Source organism: Grampus griseus (genome assembly GCF_964374135.1).
Source record: "Grampus griseus genome assembly, chromosome: 2".
NCBI classification, from domain to species: Eukaryota; Metazoa; Chordata; class Mammalia; order Artiodactyla; family Delphinidae; genus Grampus; species Grampus griseus.
The window spans coordinates 91,461,374-91,488,665 of NC_139018.1; the positions used below are offsets into that span (position 1 = coordinate 91,461,374).

The following is a 27,292-nucleotide window of genomic DNA, read 5'->3' on the forward strand; positions in this document are numbered from 1 at the left end:
CTGAAAATTAGTAAAAGGTTTCCAAAAGTATTTTAATCAAAATGTAACATGTTCTTTTCGTAGTGCTTTTATTTCCTTATAAAAAAAGAAGTTAGGGTCCACTTCCAACAAGTGTCACGCCAGCTCCACTGACCATCCGGACAAATTTCAGGGACTCCTAAACTGTGTGCAGACTGCATAGCTAATGAACAGCCATGCCTGGATTTGGCCAGTATTCAACATGAAGACGAAACCTTGCCTGTTGTATTAAGAGTATGCAGATTCTTAAAACTCAGACAGATATTTCTGAAAGTAAATGGTAGTCTTTATCAGAGATCTCCAAAGTGGTCTGCAGGGGAATGTACAATGAACCATCAATGTAAAAAAGAAAATACTAGGATGTCTAGCTTTGTAAAATCCAATTTTAAAATTAATTTTGTGTATATTTTATAATAGAACAGTTTGTGAAAATAATCAATGCATCTCTCAATAGAATTGAAAACAAATATATAGAGACATATACACATTTACTTGTAAATACACACAGCAGGTGCGTGTAACCTCCAGGTTTTTTAACGATAGGTATGTACGATCAAAAGACTTGAAGGCCACTGGTCAAGATCAGGGGTCAGCAAATTTTTTCTTAGAGGGCGAAGAAGTAAATATTTTAGGTTTTGCAAGCCGTGCAGTCTCTGTTAAAAGTACTCAACTATTTCACGAAAGCAACCATAGATAATATGGAAATAAATTAGTGGGGCTGAATTCTAGTAAAATTTTATTTACTAAAATTTGAAGTTCATAAAATTTTCAGGTCATGACATATCATTCCTTTGACTTTTTTTCCAACCATTTAAAAATGTCAAAATTATTTTTAGCTTGTGGGCCATACAAAAATAGGAGGAGGGCTGGATCTGGCCTGTATGGGCTCGTTTGCCAACCCCTGGTCTAACAACATCTTGCAGAGTGGGGACAACTCGTAATTCTAAGTAATGGTTATTACACTATTTCCAGAGTAAACAATGGATGAAATGGTATATTTTACTAAAAAAGAATCTTCTGTTTTATGCACTGTCAGGTAGCACCAGACAATAGGTTTAGGATTTTACTTATCGCTGTGGGGAATGGAGTAGGTACCACACAATTCTCAGATCAATACTCTGCATGGTAGTTCATTCAATCTAAATCACAAAGATAATCTAGATCGTCATTAGTAAATGATGTCATCACGATATATAGGACATATATCATCTACCGTATAAGAACACTGCACCAAAGTTTTTGCTTCATTTACTGCTAAGATGTAAATTAGACTTTTTTTTCCAAACAGGTAACATTATTTGGATTTTTCTGTATGAGGATATAAGAAGAAATTTCTCTAAGATCTCAATATCAAGGAGTTGATCTTTCCTGCTTTTCTTTAGTGTTGATTTTGCTTTGTGGTCATTGAGACTCTTAGATTCGATCACATCTCTCTCTATGTGAGCTGCTAGAAGGTTTAGAGCCCAAGTTATTGCTCGTTGCTGGCAAGTGTGTAGGAATTCCCAGCTTGGATCTTGTGTATTACCCTTGTTCCTTGCTCTGAGTTTCTTACCCTTGCTTTCCATTTGCATTAGGCCTTCTTATTTTACATTTGCATCTTTGTGGGCCACCTTGAATTCTTTCTGGAACAAGATTAGTTATAAATAAGTAAAATTGATAGGACTATGGTTTACTTATTTGTCATACTGCTTTGCCCAATGTTTCCAGACTTTTAGTTATATGGCAGACTCCATAACAATGGTAACAATGTTTATATTTTTGTGATATACTGAGTCTACGCGTCTGGTGAATGAACCTGGGTATAAATTAGAAAGCATATTCTGTGACTCAGTTTTCACCTGCAAGTACTAAGATCAACTGTGACTTTAACTATTTGCCCTTGTGAGCTAATCCTTTCTTATGAAGATCAACGATGCACCCTTTTCTTCCCTTGCTGAGATTCATTTCCCCAACCATTTGTGGGTAATGTACCGAGCTATCTTTCTGGTAACGGTGAAACTAAAACTCACCTGTGCTTGGGATGGGACACTGTTCACAGGGCTTATTCCAGGCCCGGCCAATGTTGTAGGAACAACAGCACATCTTCTTGGTCATATTGAACAACAGTTCTCCGTCGCAGGTCTGGTTGTCAGCGTAATAGTTCCTGTAGCACAAGCTTCTCCTCATATCTAGAAGAAAGGAGGAAGTTAAGGGACTGGTGATGCCATGGGGAAATCACGACAGGGAGATTCTAAGGGGATACTTAAGGCGTGAATCTCTTTTGAAGTGTATTGTAACTTGACTTCAATCAGGGCAGGAAAAGCCTGCTCTCACACAGCTCTCCGTCGTCCTATGCTGCTACAAGAAAAAGGACTTTGAGAAATATATTCCCTGTTGTTTTGTGCCACAGAACTTAGTCATTATGTAGCTGCGGTGTTAATAAACTTTACGTGACTCTCCACCCAGTCTCCTGGTAACAATTCTCCACTGCTATCTGGCAGTGATTTTCTCATTTCCGACTCATGATGTTTTAATACTGTAGGTCAGTGCTGTAAATATAGTTGTATAAAGATACACCCAAAGTCAAACAAAAGAAGTACTATTAAACCTTTGTTTGGGATTTTCCAACATTACATTTTAAAGAAAACTCCCAACCACCCACACGAGATGGTGAGAAAAGGCCCAGCTTATGCTTTACAGGAGAGGAGGCTCTCTCAGTGAAAGGGTGGCAGTACTCGCTCTTACGAGTAATGTAACGCTGAGGACTAACTGCTGGCTCGGAAGCTCTTTTTCTCTTTGCAGATGAGGACCAAACATGCACTATAAAGAAAAGCTAGGACTTACCCATGCAATTATTCCCCCCATTCACTTGCATGTAGTCTGGAGGGCAAATACAGGTGTAGTTGCCCACGGTGTTATAACACGTCCCTGGACCACAGATTCCGGGAGTTTCACATTCATTCACATCTATAATCCAAAGAGAAAGTGGTATGTGAATATGGAAGTTTCACTCTTTGGAATGGTCTGGTACTCAGGGTCACTATAAATGTTGATGGTCTTGGAGAAAATCCACAGGGCACTTCGCAACCTGGATAAGGAACGTGGATGTTTCATTCTTCAGTGTCCTTAGTCTGTGCTAATGTGTGCATTTTCAGGAGAGGAGTTTTAGAAAAGGAAATTTTACCTTCTGATATGAGTTCTTAATAAACGATTCCAAAACATCCTCAAACACGTGCAGTGATGGTAATGTGGAGAAATTATCATTCTCAAGTATCTTTCAGCAAGATAGCTAGGTACTTCATATGTTCACAAAATCTCAGGAAGGATATGATATATCCTGAAGCCATCAAAACCTGGCTTCATGAATCTGCACTGGTAAGACAGCACAGAAGTAGGTATATCACGCCTCCTTCCCCATTTTCAAACACAGGGGCTGATTCTAATTTTTGTTAACTCCATGGGTCTTAAGATGTGTCATGTGTATTGTGATGCCTGACTGATACTCAACAAGGTTGTCACTGCCGAGATCACCTAATAAGCCTTCTGGAGAAGCAGAGGAATATTTCCCCTCCAGGACACAGGGAGGTCTTCTCCTCCCAAATCCGTTGTGTGACTCCTGTATAGAGATGAAAACCATTTCCCCACGCGGGTCAATGGTCCACGTACTCTGAAAGCTAACAGTGGTCGATAGTCTCCACCTTCCCAGTAACACAGGATGAACAGGAGTCATCACTTGCATCATAAAACCAAAGGGGCTGCCTCCAAAGAGAAGCTCATTTAAATGCTTAGTACAAATGAGAAGTGGTAAAGGACAAGAAGAAGAGCCCAGAACTGTCCAGAATATAGAAGCCACTGAAATGAGACCTGTGCTACTCCGATAAAAATGGCTTTTCTGAAAAGCATGGAAAACTCTGCAGGCATAAACAGGACTATGGCTCAAGATAACAAAACACCATTTCTCTCAAAAAAAAAAAAAAAAAAGAAGGCGATTTAGGGTGTATTGGACATGATATTCTGTCACTAACATGAGCGCAAGCTGCCACGTGTGGCATCGTTTCCTGGCCACGTTCGCACTTAGACTATTGTGCTGTATTGCTAGAGTCTCAGTTTCCCTGGTGGCTAACTGTATGCTGTTTTTCGAGGTCAGTTCTTAATATCTGAAAGAACCTGTCATCCTAAAAGGGCCACGTACCATCACACACTCGGGTGTCTTCATTCAGGTAGTAGCCCGTCGGACAGCGGCACTGGAAACTGCCAAAGGTGTTGATGCATTTCCCGCCTTGGCACAGCCCTGGGAGCTCCTGGCACTCATCGATATCTATCAAAACGACAACGACAGCATTGTAAATAAGACCGAGGAAGTTCCAAAGGTGCGCACTTTAAGATAAGCGAAACAGAATTACCTTCCAATATAACCGTGATAGGGTTGGGTCGAAAACCTTCTCCTCCAGGACAAAGAATTTTGTACTCAGCTATGGAAACAACAACAAAAAGATCAGACTGAATTCTTCTGAATCTAAAATTTCTAGAAATAGTATCCTCAAGAGAAAAACGGACATATCCATCTTAAAATATTCATTTTCAGGCATCTTGGGCAGTTACCCCACTCACCTGAAGCAGGTTAACATCTTTGTATATACTTCTCCTTTCAAATGGCTTTTTCTATGTGTGCCAAATGTAAGGCTACTGTCCTCAGTCTCTGAACCTTCCGCCTACTCTCTGGTCTTGCGTTCTTATGAACTATTTTATTCTCTATCTCTTATATTCTTATGAACTATTTTATTCTCTGTCTCTTATGTTCTTATGAACTATTTTATTCTCTATCTCCATCATTATTTCTTTTTAAAGATTTTCTTTCCCTTTTTATTTTGCAACCATCTCCTCCATTTTTATGTTTTGTTCAGTCTTATTTCCTGGGAATCACAACTTCCCTTAATATTGTTAATCAGCTTGTCTCCAAAACCCTTTCCAAACAGAGCCTTAGGAAAAGCTCTTCTTTCTTGGTTCCCATCCCACTTCTCTCCTCAATGACTAGAGAGTTTTCTTGCCCCTCTGTTTCTACTGATGGCAACACTAATTCCCCTGGTTTCCAAAACCAACTTTTTACAGTGTCCTCTGATTCCCTCCATTAATTCTGTCATCCAAGTATTTCACTCGAAAACATTTCTTTCAGTGCCGTGCACCGGCAGTGTGAGCCATACAGGAACACATGGATAAGAATGACCTGAATCTGCTGTATCATCCTGACAAGCATCTGTAAGAATCAGTTCTTTCCTAATGATCATGGTCTTTCCCAATCTGATAATCCCCCTCCTCGATTTCTGAAATTATATGTATATATGCATAAATGTATATATGTATGTATTCCAGTTCTAGCTCTGATCCAGTTTGAGGTGGGGTGGACCTCTATTGCTTGGCTAATCATTGTTACTCAATAGAACTGACTCCCCCTGCACCCCACCTAACCATCTTGCTTTGAGTCTTTCAACATCAGTGAAATTAACTATCCTCCTCTTTTATTTTTCTCTCCCCTTCCTGCAATCATCCACTCTTTTTAAGTCCCCTCTTTCATGTCACACACCCTTCCTTCAAGCCCCAATTAAAAAATGCACCAAGTTATCACCACACACTGTCAATCACAACTGACTTCCCTTTCTGAATAAAGGAGAGAAGGAGGTGCCCGCCAAGCACCCATCCCTGTGCTGAGTGTTTTACGTGAGTGATTTCATTTAATCCTATGAGGCATATTATGAATGAGGAAACAGGCTTGCTGACTCCAAAGTTACATGGGTGGCGAGTGACACAGTCCTAACTGGAACCAGGTGTGCTCTTTCTCCCACTCACGGCACTGAGTCTGCTCTTCTTTCTTCCCTTATTGAGGTCTACGTTGAATTACAGCTCTTATGTTTAGGTCATATTTTGCTAGACTGTACACTCCTGGAAGGCAGGAACTACCCATTAGACTAGAATTAGCCATCCAATTATCCATAAATTATCACCTCTGCACACACAAAGTACATCCTCTAGGTACTCAACAAATAATTTCAAAAAAAGTAAATAAGTGACCCTTCAGCAAGGAAAGAATCAATACCTATCCCAATATACCCTGTAAGCAGCAGCCACTGACCTTTGCCCCAGAAGCTACATCTGACTCTAAATCGTAATACAGCATCCGCTTAGAAAAAGGAAAGCCTTTTATGTTTTTAGAAGACATGTCCTTAAAATCACACTCTAAAGCTTTCTTTCAAGTCATACCATAAGAATGGAATGATTTTCCGTTTCATATTTGCTTAGTTAATTGCTTCTTTTTCACCCAGGGAAACTCCCATCTGTCCTAGAGCTTCTAAGATTAGCCAATAGATGACAAGAGGAGAGATCAATGTGCCCTAATATAAGTAACCTAGCCTGGAAAATCTTCTTTAAAATACTGCTATCTTCTTTTCACTCAGACAGAAATGAGATGTTGCCTGCCCTACTTGACCTTTTAGTGCAAGCCAACTGGGGACATGTTCTGACTTCCAAATTGGGAGTGGGATTCTTCAACAGGGCTGGAAGGACTGATCTCCCCTCCCTGATTAAAGACTAGAGACCAGTGGCAGCTCCCTCCCTCTGTGGCTTCTATTCTCTGGAGCTAGAAAGGAGAACTGGACTGAGCTGGAATAATAATAATAAATAGGAGGATGTCCACTTACATGTGTTCACAGCAGGGCACAGCTCACAAGGAGTACCCCAGGCTTTACCCAGAGAGCAGCAGCAGGAAGCCTTGGAAACACCAACTCCAATTTCATTGCTACAGGCTGTGTCTCCATTGTCTCCTCGAGGTCGAACATCCAAATAGCAATTTCCAGAGCGGGTATCTATTTACCATATACAAACAAAAAGGCGTCAGGCAAATTCTTTCTACGTAAGGGTTGAAACCCACTTCCAAAAAACGGTTTAATAACCATAATTTACTAAGAAACTAAAAAGTGCCCAAACACATATACTGGGAGTTTACCTAGAGACAAGGACCTGAAAGTATAAACCATATTTAGGAAATGTTTAAATTCTTATACGATTACTTTTTAAAAATTTGAGGATGCAACGTTCAATGTTGCTTTAAAAATAACCAACAGTATGTTTCTCTGAAAAGTTTTTAAGATCTTACCAACACAGCCAACTCGAGTTGGATTCAGCTCAAAATCGGGTGGACAATCACAGGTATAGCTGCCTGGGGTGTTGACACAGTTCCCACTGATACACGTGGTTGGATCCAGACATTCATTAACGTCTAAAACCAAACAGCAAGGGGCAGAGTTATCACCCGAGCCAACGCAGGGAAGGCATCACCATAAAACGGTAGCACCAAATCTAGCGCTCCCAACTAGAATTTTTAAGAGTTTCCAGTTGTAATTACCCCTAGAAATATAGTCTTCCACTTCTGAAATAAAACCCCTCAGGAAGGAAATATGTCATAGTCTTTGGTCTTTTTCCCCTGGAACACATTTAGCATTCAAATTTGTCATCAGGAGAAAATATAACTTTGGAACTAGGAAAAATATTTCAGTGAAGGTAACTGAAAGCAAAACACTACTGTGACCTCGGTCAACCAAAACTTCAGACACAGGTTTTAAGAAAATATATTTAATATGTGCAGCTTGTTATTTTATCAAATGAGAGCAAGATGTCCCAGGGAACCGTCAGTTGCAGGCGACTTCTGCTGCCTCCCCCGCTGGGCGTGCTTGCCTCGGTACAGCTGAGCGCAAGCACACACACACACACACACACACACGGGGCTTAGCGTGTTTCTGCAGGCCTGCTAAGAGTCTCTCTCCCGTCACTGATGCTGGGTTGAATATTTCCCTTTCAGTTTCTGTTCCAAAAACATGTACAGAATTCCAGATATTTAAGACAGGGGTTTTGGCGAATTCCACCCCTGTGCAATCCTTTTGTCTATTTTGAATACTTGTAAAATATTCAAGAACAGACACGCTGATTCAGAGAGAAGAGACTGGGAAATGAGGATGATACTTTCTGCTCCGGTCCTCCTGTTCGGACCTGGTAACCCTCTTGGAGGTTCCACTGTGGAAAATTCTTTTGCTCAAATCGCATGTGACCTTAGAGGGACAGGATAGACTAACAGGAATCAGGGTGGGTAGAATGATGCTGGTGGTCATTTGGAGAAATGAGGAGGAGGCGTGGCAGCGGAGAGGTGACTTCCTGCTGTGTGCTAGAGGCCGGCTTGGTGTCATAATAGTTTTTTTGAAAAACCAAGAGAAGTAGGTGTGCTTGGGCAAGAATACCTCAGTCCTGAGCAATTTCAGGGAGGTGGTCATAACTGGAGAGCCACTGAGTCATGGCTTGTTTAGGCAGCTGGAAAAATTAGGGTTTTCTTGAAATCCTGAGCCCGTACAGAATGGAACTTATTTCCTTAGTATCCTTGAATCGAAGGGGACGCTAGGGTGGAGAACTGAAAATGGCTCTCAAAGTCTTAACTCAGTGCCGAGATCAACCAATGAGGATCTACAGAGTGCCCGCTACGGCTTTTCTAATTTTTTTTTTTAATGTTCCTGAAGAGTTCTTTGCTCTACAAGAAAACGATCGACACACTAGAAATGGGCGGTTGACTTCTAGGTACCGCGTTCTCTGGTGACCACCAACAGGCCAGGGCTCGGAAGGAGTGGGTGTCTCAGCAGAGAAGTTCAAGGCAAAACCCATGATCCCAGGGCACAGCCTTCAAAAGGAAACTCTCCAAAAATGTGCCCAAGGAGAAAAGGAACGGCAAGCCCGGAACATGCCTCTGTAACCATGAGCTTGATTCTAGGCTACTAACTCTGCACCTTCAACTCTCTTCAAGTTTTTCCCTCTGCATGCTCATATCTAATCAGTTCCAGGTCTGAAGAAATGTATTCTGTGATTCCTAATGCTTCTTCATCCCTGCTTTTCTTTTGTGACTCTGCGAATATCCCTGTGTGATCCTGCAAGGCCCCAACAGCTGGGTCCCCTGGGACGCCTGGGAGCAGATTTCCATGCAAATAGATGCCTTACCTGTGCAGTTCCCCCCACTTCTGTCCAGTTCGTAGCCGATCTCACACTCACAGCGGAAGAGGCCAGGGAGATTGTGGCAGGTTCCAAAAACACAAATGTTTGGAAGAGAGCACTCGTCAATATCTTGGGAAAGGAGGAAAGGGGGGAGAAATTAAATTATTTTTTTGCTAAAGAAACTGCCTGATGTAATTAGGCAAATGATGTTACTATTAAGAAAATGAAGACTATGTGACATCGACCTAGGTCCTTCTCCTGTAGACTTTCAGATATCTGTCATCTGTAAGGAAGTCTCCTAGGTGAGAACTTCCCTTTTCTCAGCCCCTATTACATGCCAAGCAGCGGGCTAAGCATTTTATGTATAATCTCATTATGGTGCTTTACGTAGCTCCACATCGATAAGAGCCAAACAAGCCAACTTAGACTAAATTCTTTGGTTGTTCTTATCTATACGTTCACTGTTTTTGTTGTGAGTTAAAATTTTAAGAACCACAAAGGCTTTGTGGTAACTTTTATCGCCAGTTTTTGTAGTCCTCTGTGTTCCTAGTACCGTGGTGTGTGTTTGCAGTTGTTGACGGAGATCTAAAAACTGCGGAGGCTTTTTCCAGGCCTCTGTCCCTGCCTCCCATTAACATGCTGCTTGTGTAATTGGCAGGCAGGCACATCTGCAGCCTTGAGACTGGCTTTTAATAGCCATGAACACTCTGCCAGTGATGATTTATATTAAGAACAAACAAACAAACAAAACATTCCCTTATAGCATTAAGGGAAGCAAAACTTTCACTGTGCCTATTTCTGCTCCCAGAGGTGGCACAGTACCTGTTTTCCTTGGATGTTCACAGTAACAGAAGTAAACAAGGCATTAGGCACATGATCAAGAGCATAATTAGTTTCTTGCCTCGGAGGAATTTTATATCAAACTCTGCCTATTTCATATAAACTGTATAAAGAACATCCAATGGTTCCATAACAAAGAAAAGTATTTACATAGAACTATATGAGGGAATTAGTATACATGTCACAGCTAACGACTGACTTTGAGTTAATGTCCTAGTAACAAGCAACAACGATTAGTTAAGACATTAATCAGGGTCTTGTTTAAACCTCTACTGTCAATCGTTACCATGTGTTTATTTCTACTGAAATTTTTTCAGTTCACTGTGGTCACTAATTCTTCTCAATGAGGGATAATGTGCTTCAATTTGACAAGTGTGGGTAAAGAGAAGAATCCTGTGTTTCTTAGTGGGATCCATCCTCAGCCAACAGGCTCTCAGGACTCTTCCTGTCTGACCAACACTTCTCAGGAAGATGGAGCCTTACGCTGAGAGACATCTTGACGTATGGTATCATCCCTAGGGGTTCCTTACTAAGTGGATTTGCAAAAGACTGTTCCACGTTCATACGTATTAGATATTTGGAGACCATGTGAGACATAGCCAGGACATTGTTCTACCTACAGACAAGACTATCCACTCTGCTGTTACTTTAAAGCCTTTATTTCTAGAAACAAAACCACAGCAGAGATTAAAAACTGTGTTTCCATATTTGAATATGGAAACTATCACTATCAGGGCACCAGCACTTTGAGCTCTTTCCACCAGCAATGGGGATGAATATGTTGCGTTGACTTGGTTATCCCCATTCTCCTATGACTGATGGGTGTACTCTTGCAAATCATCTGGCCAAGGCTGCATGTGCAGCTTATGGCCAAATAGCTGAGATTTTCTCTACACAAAGAGCAATGGTCCAGCTGGAGACCCAATCTCTCCACAAACTGAACTGACCAGGTTAGATGGGAAGCCAAAACACAACTTGGTGTAAAAAACAAACAAATGAAAGGCATCAGGAATGTTTAAATAAGCTGATCTCATCAGGCCCCGCAAGGCCCCCCCGGCCGCTTGCCCATCACTTACCTTCACAGGCTTTCCCGTCAGCACTGGGCACAAAGCCCATGTCACATTCACAGCGATATCCTCCCGGGGCGTTGAGGCACTGGCCATTGCCACACAGATTCAGATTCTCAGAGCACTCATCAAGATCTACAGCCAGAAAGAAACACAAGTTACTCTTCCTTAGTTAGTTTTCTGATTCCTCAGGTCCAACAACTTTTATAATTGTCAGCTTCCTGAGGGTAGCGGTATTTCATCATAATTTCTACTTGACACATTAAACTCAATTTTCTCTTCTGAATACTAATATTGAATATATAGTCAACATGGGGTTCAGATACAGAATCCTGAATGCTCAATTATCGCTAATGGGTAGTAAGTCAAACAGATCGTTCACACTAAGACTTTTGCAAGCAGGATCATCGATGTGAGGACACATCCATGACAGGAAATAACACGTCATGGTTGTGCCTGATTCTCAAGCTTCAGGCTCTGCTCAGATGGGCAGCAAAAGCCCTAGAATAGCAACTATAGAGGAGACCAAAACTTCCTGCTTAATCTCTTCTGAGTTTTGCTACTAAGCACAGGTGTTAAATATCAAACACATGAACCATACATGCCTGGTACATGAAACTTGGAATATTTTCTAAAAAGCAATGGGAAGTTTATGATGACAGAACTTCACTGGGTTAAGCAAAAACAATTTCAAGTATGATAAAACTTTTAGTGAGCTAAAACAAAATCCAGATACATCACTTACTGGCCCTCAGCCCCTTTTACGTTTAAATGACTTCTTGTGAGCAGAGTACTCAGGATAAACTGATGCTTCAGGTCCTATGAGCTTCTATGCTACCTAACGGCCAATGAAAAATGTACCTCAATATCTTATTTAATACCAATGCCCTGACTTAAAAAGTGCTGTCTGTATATACATGGTCATGATAAGTGTATATATCATTTCTTTATAATCATGTTTCTAATCATACATATTTAAATGTATGTAATAGTTCACATTAATTCTATGACTGTTCATTAGCACTGAGAAGAAAATGTCATTAACATATTGTAAAACTGGAAGTGAATGAATTCCTTTCAAAGCAGTTATGAAATTCTCACTTATACTAATGTGGAATGATAACAACGATGGCAAGTGGAAGAAAAATATATGCTGTTGATCTGATCCAGAATGTCTAATTTCTTTTCCTCACGTAGGTTCCTCCAGCAAGTTCACACTTGGTTTTAATATGGAAAACAAGTCAGCAGTGAGAAACAGGCACAAAAATATAAAGGCTAAGGGTTATGAAAGGAAGTGTGATTTATTTTAAACTCATGACATCATTACATACAGTGACACATATATCAACTATATAACTATATATACATCTATGTAAATATATATTTAGTTTCTGAGGTCTCCCTAATTGCGTCGGCTACAAATTTCCATTCCACAGGAATGTCGTTTCAAATAACCAATATTTTCTGTTCCAAGTTGTCTATAACTGACCCAGCCTTCAGAAAAGAATTGATGGTTTGAAAGACGTCGAGCACCTTGCTTTTCCGACTGCCGTTTACACAGCTGTTTCCAACACGAGCCTACCTGTACAAGTGAAGCCATCGCCTGTGTATCCTTCCTTGCAGAGGCAGCGGTAAGAGCCCATGGTATTCTTGCAGTCTGCATGTTGGCTGCACATGTGGGTCCCATTGGAGCATTCGTCCAGATCTTAAGGAAAGAGGTCACACATCATTATGAACAGAAAATGTGACATTTAAAATCAGTAAAACACAAATTAAATTTTTCTTTACAGAGCTGATATTTTCATATTTATAATCCATGCAGTTCATGAGAAGCAGTTTGTTACTTTCCAACCCACCAGTGCACTTAATGCCATCTCCAATCCACCCGGGGCTGCAGCTACATTTGAAGCTTCCTGCCGTGTTGGTACATACAGCATGTCTGTCGCAGTTGTGTGCTCCAATTTCACATTCATTGATGTCTGGAAAAATAACCAGTGGTTTAAACAAAGTTTAGCAAAGATGCCTTTTGGGTCTTTTAAATAACTTAGCAATATTCAAAAGTTGACTTGCTTTCACATTTCTCACAGTATAACATAGATTGGTTTAGCATCCACATGTGTAAGCTACATAAATTGAACAGATTTAAATGTCAATTTATAAAGAACAACATACTGCTACTTGTTGTTGTTAACTCTAATTATTTTCCATTATTTTAATGTAAGTGTCCAGCCACTGCAAAACAAAATGAAGCTCCTTCCAGTTGAAGATCTTAAAAAGTGAGTCGCCTAACATTCTATCCTATTAATGCTCATGGTCATTTGTTTCTATTCCCAATATTTTTATTAAATCAACTATAGAGAAATGATGCACATTGCTTTCATATCTCATATAAAGGAATACAATGTTGTTGGCATGTTAGAAAGCTTTTTCAATCATATTCTATACACTAAGTATATTTTATTCTTAAATGTAAAACACCGTATTATTTAATCACGCTTTATTTCTATAAAAGTTTTACTTTAGGTATCGCTAATTCAAGCATTTGCAGAGAATATTCCTTAAGGCAGTGTGTGAACTATCTTTTCTCTAGCCAGCGCTTTGGGACCCAAGCCTTCTTGCGTATTTCCTGTAAAACTCAAGTCAATTCAAGAGAGATTTTTCAGTAAAGGGAGAACCAGATTAGGGCCACATTGCTAAAAGACTTCAAATTCTCAAAAATTCTCCATTCTTCAAAATTCCATTTCCAAATTTAGCCAAGATAGATTCTATAATATAAAAGCATTATAGAAGAGAATGTATGTAGAGAACAAATGTATGGATACCAAGGGGGAAAGGGGCAGGGTTGGAGGAAATTGGGAGATTGGGATTGACACATATACACTACTGATACTATGTATAAAATAGGTACCTGAGGGGAACATACTGTATAGCACAGGGAACTCTACTTAATGCACTGTGGTGTCCTAAATGGGAGGGAAATCCAAAAGGGAGGGGATATATGTATATGTATGGCTGATTCATTTTGCTGTGCAGTAGAAGCTAACACAACGCTGTGAAGCAACTATACTCCAATAAAATTTAATTTTAAAAAAAAGGGACTATAAATTATAAAGTAAAATATGTTTTGTTTCCTGTGATATTGTGATTTATAACAAGAAGTGTATATTTGGTCTTTGTCCTGTTTCTGGCACAGAACTCCTAAAACCCTTGGGATTTCCTAAGTGCTAAGAGCGGAAAAAGGTGTCTTTTGTTATGTTAATGAGGTGACGTTTGGAAAGCACTTAAGGATGGGGGCTGGTTGCCAAGAGAACCAAAGGCATGATTAGAGAGGTGGAATTTTCAGTCCCACCCCCTACCTCTAGGGAGAGCAGAGGGGCTACAGGTTGAATCAGTCACCAAAGGTCAATGATTTAATCAATCGTGCCTCTGTCATAAAGCCTCTAGAAAAACCCCAAAAGATAGGGTTTGGACAGCTTCCAGGTTGGTGAACAGTGAGGATCTGGGGAGAATGGCTTGCTCAGAGGTGGCATGGAAGCTCTGTGCCATCTCCCCATACCTTGCCCTATGCATCTCTTCCATCTGGCTGTTCTGAGTTATACTCTTTTATAGTAAACTGATACATCTAACGAGTAAACTGGTTTCTTGAGTTCTGTGAGCCACTCTAGCAAATTAATCAAATTCAAGGAGGTGGTGGGAACCTTTGGTTTATAGCCAACTGTCAGAAGCACTCATAACAGACAACCTAGACTTGCGACTGGCATCTGAAGTGTGGACAATTTTATGGGACTGAGTCCTTAACCTGTGGAATCTGACACTATCTTCAGGTAGGTGGTTGTCAGAATTGAGTTGAACTGTAAGACAGGGAGTTGGTGATCATTATTGGAATTGGTGCCAGAATCTTATTTCCCGAAATTGATCTATTTCATAATGAAAGACAGGCACTTAACCTCATAACCAACTTTTTCATCAACTAAGAACAAGAACTCCCAAGTATGGATACGATGATTCTGTATGGAAATCAATGTCTAACGTAAAACTTAGGTTAAGAAGGTAAATCTTGGCATATGAAATGTTGCAAGAATTTTCAGTGATCGCTTGAATAGTGACATGAAAACTAAACTGGGCAAGCAACTTATGTTTACCCTTTTGTTTACTTAAGAAGCCCAATTAACTGATTTGAAAGTGTTTGGAAACATGGTGTTGGCCAAATGTTCCATCTGAAGTTCTGAAATGGTCCTGAGATCTTTGGCTTTGTTATAACTTCTAGAGCAAACACAAAATAAAATAATGTTATTTTTCCTACAAGAATATTTTGCAATATCACTAATAAGTATAACATGAAAACACGCCTAGAAGAATGTTCTTACAGTTACAACGTATTGTGTAGGTGAATTTTAATGTAACCTTGGCAGCCACATGAACCTACTGAGTTATTAAGGCAGGTCAAGGGAAGCACATACCGGGCAGCTTTAAACTTGTGACTGGGAGCTTTAATCAACGGACTAATTGAGCACGGCACATTCCAAGGAAATGAGGAGGAAGGCCAGCCCAGGGATAATAGTGGTAAATAGGCAGGGAATTCAAGAAAGGAAGCCTGACCTAAGGGCTCCCAGGCAGGGCCACAGACACTTCTTTCTTCCTCAGATCATCACTCCCCTCGGAGTTAATGATGCAAAGCGCTGCTCTTGTAGTGTGCTGCCCTAACGTCCCTCCTTTATTTGTCCTGATCTCTGAGTTAGGTAGAAACAATGACTTTCGATTGCCTAAGGGATGAAACCTCTAGATGTTCAAGAATCAAGGAATTTTCTAAGTGCAGAGACCTTGGAATTTGACTTTCCTAACCTTCGGTTTCTCAGAGAAGGAAACAGAGGTTCCCAAAGGCAAGGGAACTTGTCAGGGCCCCCAGGTCAGTGAGGGGAAGAGCCAGAAGCACCTGGAACCCAGTTTCCCATCCCGTTTGGGGCTCTCTGTCTTGAGCCACAGCTGCCTAATCAAACTGATTTCTTTAGTCACATCAGGACTTTATTCTAAGTCCTGATTAAAGGTCTGCTTTCAAAATCTTGGCGGTATTAACAGACTTACAGAAATATTCACTAATCTTTTCTACTAAGTACAGTTTTCAGAGGTGATCGTAGCCTGTCAATCTAGTAATCCTGTCATCTTTTTCTTTTCAATTTTCTAATGTCCAAAGATACTCTTATTTTCATGTGGGTTTTTTACCTTCCATATTTAATCTCGCAATTAAGAAGATAACTATTGTTTTTTAAAAGGAGAGTCTCCCTCCTTTTTGTCATCATGAATAATATATGAACATAAATTTCTAATTCAAGAAAATATTTGCCGTTTTACCACAATGTTTTCAGGGTGAAAATAAATTATATTTGCAAGAGGCCGTGTATCGTGGGCTTTGGAATAGGAGGGAAGAGTAACTCAGGTGCCCATATTCAATTTTCCATTTTGTGAATCTTTGTATAAGTCATTATCTCAATGGCTTACACTACCGGTATGTCACAAGTGAATTAGAAAGACTTGGTCATAATGTCTAAAGGCATCTCTGAATAAAAGGTTTCTTCACGTGTGTGTGTGCGTGTACACACCATTATTCATTAATTGTTTCCACGGCAGACTTGGGCCTAAGACTGTACTTCGTTATAAAAGCAAACAGAAGGGGAAACTGAGCCATAAGGGAAACAACCAAACAAAAACACCATATTCAAACACTCCACTCTTCAATAATGTGAGGGAAACATAGCACACGCTTGCCAAGAACATCTCTTTCTGTACAAATGTTCTCTTTCCCCCACAAGTTTGCTCCAGACAGAAAATTCCTTTTTAAGATTAAGCACACGCCAAGAAAAGCAAAGAAATTCAAATTTAGGGCTGACACTGCAACCTCCTTCACCCCACCGAAGCTCCCTCACAGAGACTCAAAGGTCCTACTTGCATGGCTCTCGTGAAGGGCAAGGGTGTGGTCTGAGCAGACCCCACGCACAGGTTCTGGGTGTGTTCCACTTGAATCTGACATTCGAGAAAGAGATTGTGCTCTGAGCTGCTCTGGCTTCCTCTGACAGTCATGGCGGGAGAGGCTGTGTCACCCACACAAACGCCTGCCTTCCTGCCATCTGGGCACCAGTCACGAGAACCCTAGTCCAGCAGGGCTGGCACACTGTGGCATCTCCTTGGTGAGGCGTTGGGGAAGAGGGCGTTAGGGTGAATGGAGAGGCCAAACGTGAAGGCTACTTGGAGTTTTCAGTTTGGACCCAAATTTGAGCCACGACTATTTAACTGAACACCCACAGAGTTTTCACAGGCTGACAGCCAGTGGAGAACAATTAGCAATGATAAGGGGCTGGAAGGAAATGAGGGCAAATTTTCACTGAGTGCTGGTGGTTTTGAAGTACGTGATTCTCTCTCATGGACTATACCCACAGCAACATGTCTTGTATGAAAAGCTGAACGATTGAGAAATGGAGTTGCCCAGCAATCCTGCTGTTTTAAATGAAAACAATCCTGATTTTCATCGTATGCCTTACTCACTGACTGAGCGAGCGAGCACGTGATGGTAGGTGCATTCTCACAGATCAGCATGAGAAAGCCAGGACGCACCAAGGATGGCACCTGGCGGCAACCTAGTTTTTCTTCTTTCAATTTGTTGTCTGATGACAATTATGTAGAATGGGCATCAGAAGCCTTGTATGTGTGGGCCACAGAAAAACTGTAATCCAGCCCCCTTAAGCCAGGGATAGAAGAGATGTGTTCTAGGTTACAGGAAAATGTCCATTCTCCCTTCATTCAATTGAACGTTCCCCTCAGCCATGTCCACGATTTGAACAAAGCTTAAGGAGAAAAAAGAAACACTTAACATCTGTGTGGGCTGGGAATGTAAGTCAGTGGGTGGATTCTGAACACTGCTAAAGTGATTGGGGGGAAAAAAACATGTTTATTTGTTAAAATGGAAACAATCAGTAATGACAAGGGAGCTGAAATATTTAGACAAAGCTGTAACGGAACCCAGAGGACATTTTTTAAGTTCTTGTGAAACAAAGTTCCTCCCTATGAAATAGCATACATATTTTTCTAATTCCTTTACAAGGTACTCATTAAAATATATGTGTACATATGATATGTATGTATACATATTATATATGTACGGAAATAGAAGTAGATCTATTTCTCTTGTCTGTCATTAAAACATATTTCCAGGTCTGTTCTTCACTGTTATTTGTTATAAGCCTTGCTTATCCCATTAAGCAAGATACATATCTCTATTTACATTAGTTGCCTGGGACATTATAAACACTTGTCTTTAACATACTATCACCAAGGTAACCTGATGGCATTCTAAGTTGTGAGTGACACAAATTTTAAACGAAAAGCAGGCTAAAAGAGCCCTAGTTACATGGGATTCAAAAAACATTTTGGCTCAGATTTTGTAAAACTTGTTTTTGAGTATACCAAACTTGCTGCCAATTCCTGTTTGTGTAAGTCATTTCCAATCAAATGTGATACCCTTGGTTGTTAATAGCAGGATTTACAGAGAACCTCTTTTTCTTCCTGCCCTAATACACCCTCTCCTTCCATACTTCACTGCAGGGCTGCTTACCCAAGGGGAACACTTGCATAACTATGGAGCACCCTGGTGATTTCTTCAAGCTCATGAACCAGTAAAAGGACTAGGAATAAAATCCAGAGGTCTACTCCTTTACATGAGAATATCACATACCATGCTACCATGATATCAAAAGGACCATGAAATTCAATTCTTCTTCCTACAGTACTAGCTGAATTTTATGCAATTGAAAAATCATTTTAGGCTGTAATTTAAAAGTGGGAAGGGGGATGTCGGCCTTTGGGGAAAGCTACAGAATATTTCTTGGACTTCAAATCCATGTTTCTGTTCATGTAATTTACTAAAAGACTGCTGTTCTTAATGTAAAACTGGTGTCATCTCATCTAATGTGGAGTACACAGCTCTCGTCACTATAGTCTTAGTATCTGTGCAAACTCAATTATGAAAAACAAGCCTTTTCATATACAGAGTAAGATTTTCCTTCTCTAAACTGATTTCAAGCATATCAGTAAATAGAAGTACAGAATTTTGCTAGACTAGAAGTTATGGTTTTAATTAAAATGGCTTCTAGACACTGTGTCTATGTGTCTCATTTTATAAGGACAACAATAGCTACTATTTACTGACCAGCTACTGTATGCCAAGCACTGTGCCAAGGGCGTTACATGCATTATTCCTCATGTACCTAAAATGATATTAATGTTGCATGAAAATGTAAGCTTTCTTCATGATAAGAGGCCTAAAACAGTCAGCCTCTGCACATGCCTCTGTTAGCGGGAATCTGGAGCATGAAATTCTAGAGATCTTTTTCTTATAGGGAATGAAGACTGTCCCATTAGATTAACTTCTCCCTTCATAAGAATCACGGTTCTCTGGGTTGACTTGCAGTGAGTTCAACCTTGCCAAACAACGGTATTAGCCTCTATTAGGTAAAATGCAATATAGAACTGTCCTACTTTTCCCCTGCATTACTACCAGACTAACACCCCTTATACCCTAAGTCCTATATTTTTAATGAAAGCTAAAAATAAATCTTGAACCACAGATATGCTGATATAAGCATCATTTGTACCCCAGAGACCACATGAGGACTGGAGATTTTAAACTCTGTGCCATTTATCAGAATGGACCCCTAGACATGCTTCATATGAAGACTAATATAGTGAGCATGAAAGCATTCTAGCTACATGCTTTTTATAATTTGGCTAGAATCTGTCATTTTTGAACTAATAGTAATTTATTGGTGATGTCTATATCTGTATTTGAAACTTTGCATAACTGAACAGTTTAAAATGATAATGCATATATTGGGAACTTTCTTGAAAAACGCTGATATAATTAAGAAAAGGATCTGTACCTGTACCACACTGCCAATCTTCAAATATTTTAACGTTTGTTTTAAGTCACAATGGCTTGCCAAACTGGCTTTTGAAATTAAAGTCTATTATTTGTAAAGAAATGATGCAGTCACCTAATTCAAGCCCACCATGGTCTCCATTATGTTTTAAATTATGTTATAGGCCATAATCTGTTTTATTACTATAGGTAACTACAGTAAAACTTTATTGTTCCATGTACTAAGCATCACTGCCTCAAGTATGAAAACATCAATTAAACACTTAGAAAGAACAACATTCACTCAGAGTGACTGCTTCCATTTGATGTTTAACAGAATAATCTCCTACAAATATTGTGAAAAGACCTTCTTATGTGCTATTGGTATTAAACAAGCAAAATTAATGGTGTAATTCTCACTTCATGAGATTTGCTAAGTCCCACGAATAAAGACTAATTAGGGCTAAAGCAACTTAATTGAACAAAAGCACATTAATTTAAGAAACTAGAAGACTGATGAGACTTGATGAAATATATGAATTGTAGGATGTGTTGGGTTTGTTTTTCCACATCTTTATTGGAGTATAATTGCTTTACAATAGGATGTGTTTCTTTAAAAAGTAATTTCACTTATAAAACCTTAAATGAAAGGGGTGGCAGTGGAGGCTATTGGGAAAGGTCTGCTTTAATAAAGGGATATGTTTGGTAGTTAGCACGTTAACTACTTTGATATAAAAATGTTACTTTAACCTCATAAAATGTTGATATTTATAGTGTTATTTATGGTGGTAATTTATCTCATATGCCTTTTTTTCACAGGTAAAGGGAAAAAAACCTCACCTTAGATCCAATCTAAAGTATGACAAATTTCAGAGAAGTGCAGCCTAAGTTAATGAAAAAATACTACACAAAATGCTTTATAATGCAATTAAAATATTAATAGTTTTCAAACTTATGTTAATCTATAATTATGGTAGCAATCTCTTAGCCACTTATGGTTTTATTGTTCAATTTGAAAAAACATACCTGTACAGCCAGTTTTTCCTTTCTTGCCTGAATATCCCATATCACAGTGGCAGATAAATGAGCCTTTAGTGTTTTCACAGGTTCCACTTAGGCAGATATTTGGATTCAGATCACATTCATTGACATCTGTAAAATACAGATATTATTAATACATATAACCATTTGTTTGATATCACTGAAAATTCTCCCCTGAGATAAAGCAACTATTACAAACAAATAGAAAAGATGAAATGTTTTCACTCAAAAAAAAAAGTATATTTACATAGCCCAATTCACATTTGCGTCCTACATTGAAGGCTAACCCTGCAGACCTGCTTTTTATCTGGGCCACAAGCAGGAGGTCAAGTAATCAAATAAACTGACTGACTCGAGGTTGGGGATAGAGCCTGTTTATGTGACAGTCTAGAAAACTTTTTCAAACAGCATATTCTGTTGCAAGATGAAAATTTTAATTCAGACTGCATGATGCCAACATTTTAGTTCCATATCTTAAAAGAAAAGATAGATAAACTAGTAGTCTTAGTGCAGAGAGTTACAAACTTCACTTCTTTCCCAAATTAAAAATTATCTTTTTTTATGACATTCACTTTAATTTCTAGGACTTCACAAATATTCGGTAAGCGTTTTTGAAAGACACAAATGGGATGTGATTTTAAAATTTCAATTCTAGACTCTTGCTTCTGGCCAAGATGGAGTAATAGGAACCAAATTTACCTTCTCACCTAAAATACCAACAACAAGAAAGGACGATATAGGCAACAAAAAACAATGATCCCTGAGAGAAAAAACAAACTAGATGGGTTCTACAAATGCCCCAGATTACTGTGTAGGGAGAGTTTTAAGGCAATGGCATAGGGAGGGGGATGACAGATGGAACCAGGAAATGTCCATGAGTCGAAGAGGTGAGGGGGAAGGCCAAGGTAGCTAGAGTTCATAGGGCTGAGTAAAGGACAGAAAAGAGATGTACAGAGAGAGAGAAGGAGAGACAACTCCAGAGATCTGCAGAGGGTCCCAGTCAAGCACCCAGATGAGTAGTGATCAGTATATTCATGTAAGGAAACTCTCGATTCTGGAGTAAGCACCATCCAAAAGAATTAGAGGGAACAATCATCAGAGTTCCCAGAAGGCGTAGAATTGTGCCTTCTCCTACCAGCCAGACTGGAAAACCTTGTAATTCACAGGGAAGTGAGTAGAGTGTCCAGAAGGATCCTGCCTCAGCAACAGAGAAAATTAGCCCTACCCTAACTGCTGCTTAAAAGCTTCAAAGCAAGACTTTGAAAGAACCGATCTGTTTCCAAATAACTATGTTCCAAAATAAAGCTTCGGAATAGAAAAATATTCAGAACCTAGTAAGGCAAAATTTATAATGTCTGGCATCCAAGCAAAAATTACCAGGCATTCAATGATGGAGGAAAATATAGCCCATAATGAAGAGGAAAGTCAATTTACTGAAATGATCCAGAATTGACACAGGTGATAGAATTAGTAGACAAGGACATTAAAACAGTTATTATAACTGTATTCCCGTATTTAAAAAGCTAGAGAAATTATTGGATATATTAAGTAGAGACACAGAAGATATCCAAAAAAAGACCCAAATCAGACTTTTAGAGGTGAAAACTGCAATGTCTGAGATTAAAAATACACTAAATGGGATTAAAGGCAGATTAGATATTACATTAAAAAGTCTGATAGATTTGAAGACAGCAATAGAAACTCTCCAAAACAATCCATTCTAGGATTTATTGCATTCTTGTCAGAAAAAAGTTTTGCTTGCCTTAAGCAAACTAAACTCTAGTCACAGCAAAAGGAGGGTTAAGTGGACAGAAATAATGCATAGACATAAAAGAAATGTCTTTTGGTCACTGGAGTTGACCAATGGTTAGCTCAGTCCATACAACATATCTGACAAGAGCATCATATCACAGTCACAAGAGAGTTGCTTTTTGGAGTGCTAGCTTTGGATTATTATTAGTATTATGCTCCTAAATATTCTTACTTTTCCCTTAGGATCTATTCACTACCCAAACAAATCTTTATGTAATTTAACAGTGCTTGTGAATAACTAGCAAATTGGAAAATTCTGTCTTTTTTGCTTACCTACACAAGTCTTCATGTCTTCAGATGCCATGAATCCATCATAACACAAGCACCTGTACTCTCCAGGTATGTTTGTACACTGACCACCATCACAGATATTGGGGTTATCTTCACACTCATCAATGTCTGCAGAGAATAAAACCAACAATGGCATGTTGTTGATAGGGTTCCATTAATCATTGATGAAAAAGTTAAGTGACCCAAGTCAAGTAACTTCAGCCTGCTCGCATAAGACTGTTAGCTCTGAAATCCAAATGACACTTTACATAAACTACCCCATCAGGTTATCTTGGGTAAACAAGGGGAGAACCATTTTCAAGATTTATAACATACAGTTCAGGATGGAGGCCCACATGCACTTAAAAGACCATCATTAAAAAAAAAAAAAAATGCATATCAGTACTTGTGAACACAAGTACTTGAACACATACTAAGTGTTCAATAAATTAGCTACTACTAGTACTACATATGTAATAAAATTTTAATAAAATGTAATAAACATTTAGGTAAAGTCCAAACTCAAGAAAAAAAAAAGACCACAATTTAATTGACACTTTTATCTCTGATACAAATTTATCATTCAAAAATGATTATGAATCTTATTTTTCTAATTGTCAAATGTAAATGCCTAATGTCCATTATTTGCTGTTTTACAGATATTTTAAGATAAAAAATGCTTGAAATAAGCATATCTGCTTAGATTTTCAAAATTTAATTTTTATAGCTGAATTTATATCTAGGGCTTTTAACGTAGATTTTACTAGGTCCAATAAAATAACTTTGGTTCCTAAACCTAAGTTTTCTTCTTAACCTGAGCCAAAATTAAAATCTACATTACCCACTTCATTTCCCATCTCCGGCTGATCACATGGCTCTTCTAGCCCATGTGATACAACAGGCAGTGTAAATGAGACCAGCAGTTCTCACATTTTAGCACAAATCCAAAATCACTTGGAAGGCTTGTGCAAACAGACTACTGAGATGCCCCCGTAGGAGTTTCGGATTCAGTAGGTCTGGGGTGGGGCCTGAGATGTTGCATTTCTAACACTTTCTCAGGTGGTACTGAGGCTGCCCGTCCAAGGAACACACCCTGAGTAGCACTGAAATAGGCCATGAGATCAGATTCTTCAAAACTCTGATCAATCAAGACAATGTATTTTATATTCCACGTATTGAGCATGCACCAGGTCCTGTGCTGAGTGCTGGACATACTCTTCCACACGGGCAGTCTGAGCCCCCTTTTATAGATGAGGGATCAGATGCCAAAGATCTTCATCGAGGACGCACAGCCAAAAAAGTGACAAAACAAAGCTTTGAATTCAGGACTGTCTGACTCCAAAGCCCAGGCCCTGAACCGCTCCATGTAGGGACCTGTTAGTGAGAGAGTTCCCAGGAAGCTAAAACTGACTTACCAGTGCAGGACCTCTGGTCAGGCATTAGTGCGAATCCTGGCTGACAGCTGCATTCATAGCTACCTTCAGAGTTTGTGCAGAAGGTCTCACAGCCACCGTTCATTATGCTGCATTCATCGATGTCTAAGAAAAAGGAAAATAATATCACCTTCCTCTGTGTTTGTGATGATGGCACATGTCTGAAGTTTCCAGGTACGTGTGGGTCAAATAAACAAAACAAAATACAAAATTATACAAGCATCCCAGGGCAACTGCAAGTCACTGAATTGTTTGGTTCCTTCCACAAATATTAACTACACCTACTATGTGCTACAGATGAGAATCTAACAGTGAATGAGATGGACACTCTCCCTGCCTTCATAATATTTATACTGCAGTTGGGGAGTTAGATGAACACAACATATGGTGTGCCACACACAATGCAGGAGAAGTGCTGGGCGCTAGAACGTATCTTAGTGACAACAGTGGGCATGTGGGTGAAATTCTCTGGGTCACAGATTCCGTTACAAACTTGACATTCAGTTTGGCTGAGGTTCCAGTCCTTTTCAAGGACCTGAGCTGGAGTTCTGAGTTGTCCTGAGCCATGCTTCGGAAGAATTTGGGCTGATTTATGATTCTGGGTAGAAACCATGTGAGACTTGGCAGTTCCACATGGGGTATACCTCAAACCAGGCAAAAACTGGCTGTTTCTACAAAGTTTCACTTTGACTCTAAAGCCATGGGACTTTCTGTGCCGCTCTTCCCAGCACAACTAAACCTCCTAAGGGCCAGCCACAAAGCAAAACGCTTGTCCCACAAAACCTCATTTTTAAGGACTGCCAGACTTGGCCTCTAGTGCATTGTAAGCTATAAACATGCTATGGTCTTCTTCCCAATAATTATTCTTTGGAATCTCTGAGCCGCTCCAAACCACCTAAGGGTGGAGATCACACCCTAAGCTTTCTGTCTTCCTCCCAGCACTCACCAGGCTGCGTTTATTTCAGGCGGTACTTAGTAATCACTGGCTGGTGTGCCTGGGTGTGCATAGGCAGAAACAAAGCATGTGCTACCGTTCACTAGTCAAAGCAGCATGGGTCAAATTATACTTGCTAGAGCTAAAACACTGTACAGCCTTCACTGAATTGGTTCTTTAAACAGATGGGGGAGGTGAGATCTAAAGATTGTGAGCCACCATGAGAAGACCTTTCCCTCCAGAGAAACAGGAAAGATTAAGTAAAAGTAACTAGCGATGGAAACAGAACTCGAAAGAGACTAAAGAAAATAAATAACATACCATACAGAACTTACCAACACAAAACAGCCTGTCGGGGGTGGAGTGGTAGCCGGGGTTGCAGGCACACTGGTACTTCCCTATGAGGTTCACGCAGCGGCCGTGGGGGCAGAGGTGCGCGCTCAGTTCACACTCGTTGATGTCTGTATAGAAGATGAGAATACCAAGCACCCCGCCGTAAGCCTCGGACTCTGGCAGGGGTGTGGGCCGAACGACTGCCGGCAGGTAAGTGGTCTTCCTCCTTACCTATACATGCTGAGATGTTGGGGGACAGCTGATGGCCAGGAGGACATTCACAGCGGTAACTTCCCTCGGTGTTTAGGCACACGCCTCCTCGGCACAGCAGAGGATCTCTCTGACACTCGTCAATATCTGCAAAGTGGAAATGACCCCTGTTGAAGCTGTGGGTGGTCGTCCTGCCAGGGCCCCACGACCAGGCCAGTGCACTCATTGCCCAGTTGCTGGGAGTTCTGGCTGCTAATGGCTCACAGGTGTCCTTGTTGGAGAACCACTATCCACCTCACTCAGAAATGCCCGGGAGGTGAGAAATTACACCCCGCTCCCATGCTGGGGGCTGCCCATGGCCAATAACTGCTTGAACTGACGTGGGAGTATAAAATCTCAGCCTCCTGGCCTCGAGGTGGGACAGCCCTCGGGTATTATTCACACTCCAAGGCCCCTGTGGGATCAGGTTAAAGCTAAAACCCAGTCGAACAACTTGCTTCTCTTCTTCCCCTGCCCTAAGCTGCTTCCCTCACTTCCTTACAGGTTCCTCCTAAGAGCACCCCCTCAAAAAATACCCCCATCTCAGTCCTGTTGCTAGGGAACCTAATCTAATGAAACTATCTTAATCAATCTCCTTTGCTAAAAATGATGAACAGAAACCCTAGAACGTGACCCCTAATATAGCTTATGTTTGAATTGTTCTCTCTTCCCTGGGGTGTCTATTCCAGGTGTTAAACTCACTTCTCAGGGACCCATACCTGGTGTCCGAGGCCACCCGCTGCCCCAGAGTATGAATTCCCTCATTCCTCCCACATGTCAGTCTCCCTCTGCCACAGTCCAATGCGTGACTCACTGGTCAGGAGACCAGCGCACTGGGGGAGCAGGAAGAACCGACATAGGCGATGAGTCACCAAAGCTTCTTGGAATGTTTCTTCCCTGGGCTGATCAAATGGTCACGCACTCACCCATGCAGTTCTTCATCATCATGAATCCACTTTCGTAGCCTTCATCGCACTTGCACTCAAAGTCCCCGGGGGTGTTCACGCACTGGCCTCGGCCACAGAGGTCGGGAGAGATGCGGCATTCATCGATGTCTGCACAAAAGCAGCAAGTGGCAGCAGATGAGCCTCAGGATAGCTTTACATCTTGTGGCAACATGTTTAAGACCAAGAGTTCCAAAGGGTATCCCTCCAGGGTGAGCCCCTTCACTGACCTGTGCAGTTCCTTTCTTCAGAATCCAGAGCAAAGCCACTGTCACACCTGCACTTGAAGCTGCCGATGGTGTTTCTGCACTTGCCATGGGTGCAGAGGGTGGGAATCATCTTGCACTCATTGATGTCTTCAAGGAAAATTAAATGTGGGAAAAGTCCATAAGTGACCAATTAGGAGATCTCAACACCCCATTTTAAACCCAGGAAGTTAGGGGGTC

At 40.4% G+C, this 27,292-nt stretch overlaps 1 protein-coding gene across 2 annotated transcripts in view; it reads right to left on the bottom strand.

The window, feature by feature from the left end:
• FBN1 (fibrillin 1) overlaps nucleotides 1-27,292 on the bottom strand; it is a gene marked incomplete at its 5' end in the record, with an annotated part of 252,802 nt that overhangs the window by 62,434 nt on the left and 163,076 nt on the right. The window contains 17 exons of one of the 2 annotated variants that reach the window (XM_082647205.1): nucleotides 2,028-2,186; nucleotides 2,842-2,964; nucleotides 4,190-4,315; nucleotides 4,401-4,469; nucleotides 6,690-6,854; nucleotides 7,145-7,267; nucleotides 9,025-9,147; nucleotides 10,935-11,060; nucleotides 12,508-12,630; nucleotides 12,782-12,904; nucleotides 20,857-20,982; nucleotides 22,957-23,082; nucleotides 24,369-24,491; nucleotides 25,656-25,781; nucleotides 25,885-26,010; nucleotides 26,829-26,957; nucleotides 27,077-27,202. In XM_082647205.1, coding sequence (XP_082503331.1) covers nucleotides 2,028-2,186; nucleotides 2,842-2,964; nucleotides 4,190-4,315; nucleotides 4,401-4,469; nucleotides 6,690-6,854; nucleotides 7,145-7,267; nucleotides 9,025-9,147; nucleotides 10,935-11,060; nucleotides 12,508-12,630; nucleotides 12,782-12,904; nucleotides 20,857-20,982; nucleotides 22,957-23,082; nucleotides 24,369-24,491; nucleotides 25,656-25,781; nucleotides 25,885-26,010; nucleotides 26,829-26,957; nucleotides 27,077-27,202 — 2,142 coding nt within the window. The remainder of the gene's footprint in view (nucleotides 1-2,027; nucleotides 2,187-2,841; nucleotides 2,965-4,189; nucleotides 4,316-4,400; nucleotides 4,470-6,689; nucleotides 6,855-7,144; nucleotides 7,268-9,024; nucleotides 9,148-10,934; nucleotides 11,061-12,507; nucleotides 12,631-12,781; nucleotides 12,905-20,856; nucleotides 20,983-22,956; nucleotides 23,083-24,368; nucleotides 24,492-25,655; nucleotides 25,782-25,884; nucleotides 26,011-26,828; nucleotides 26,958-27,076; nucleotides 27,203-27,292) is intronic. The other variant, XM_082647206.1, reaches the window with a different exon arrangement.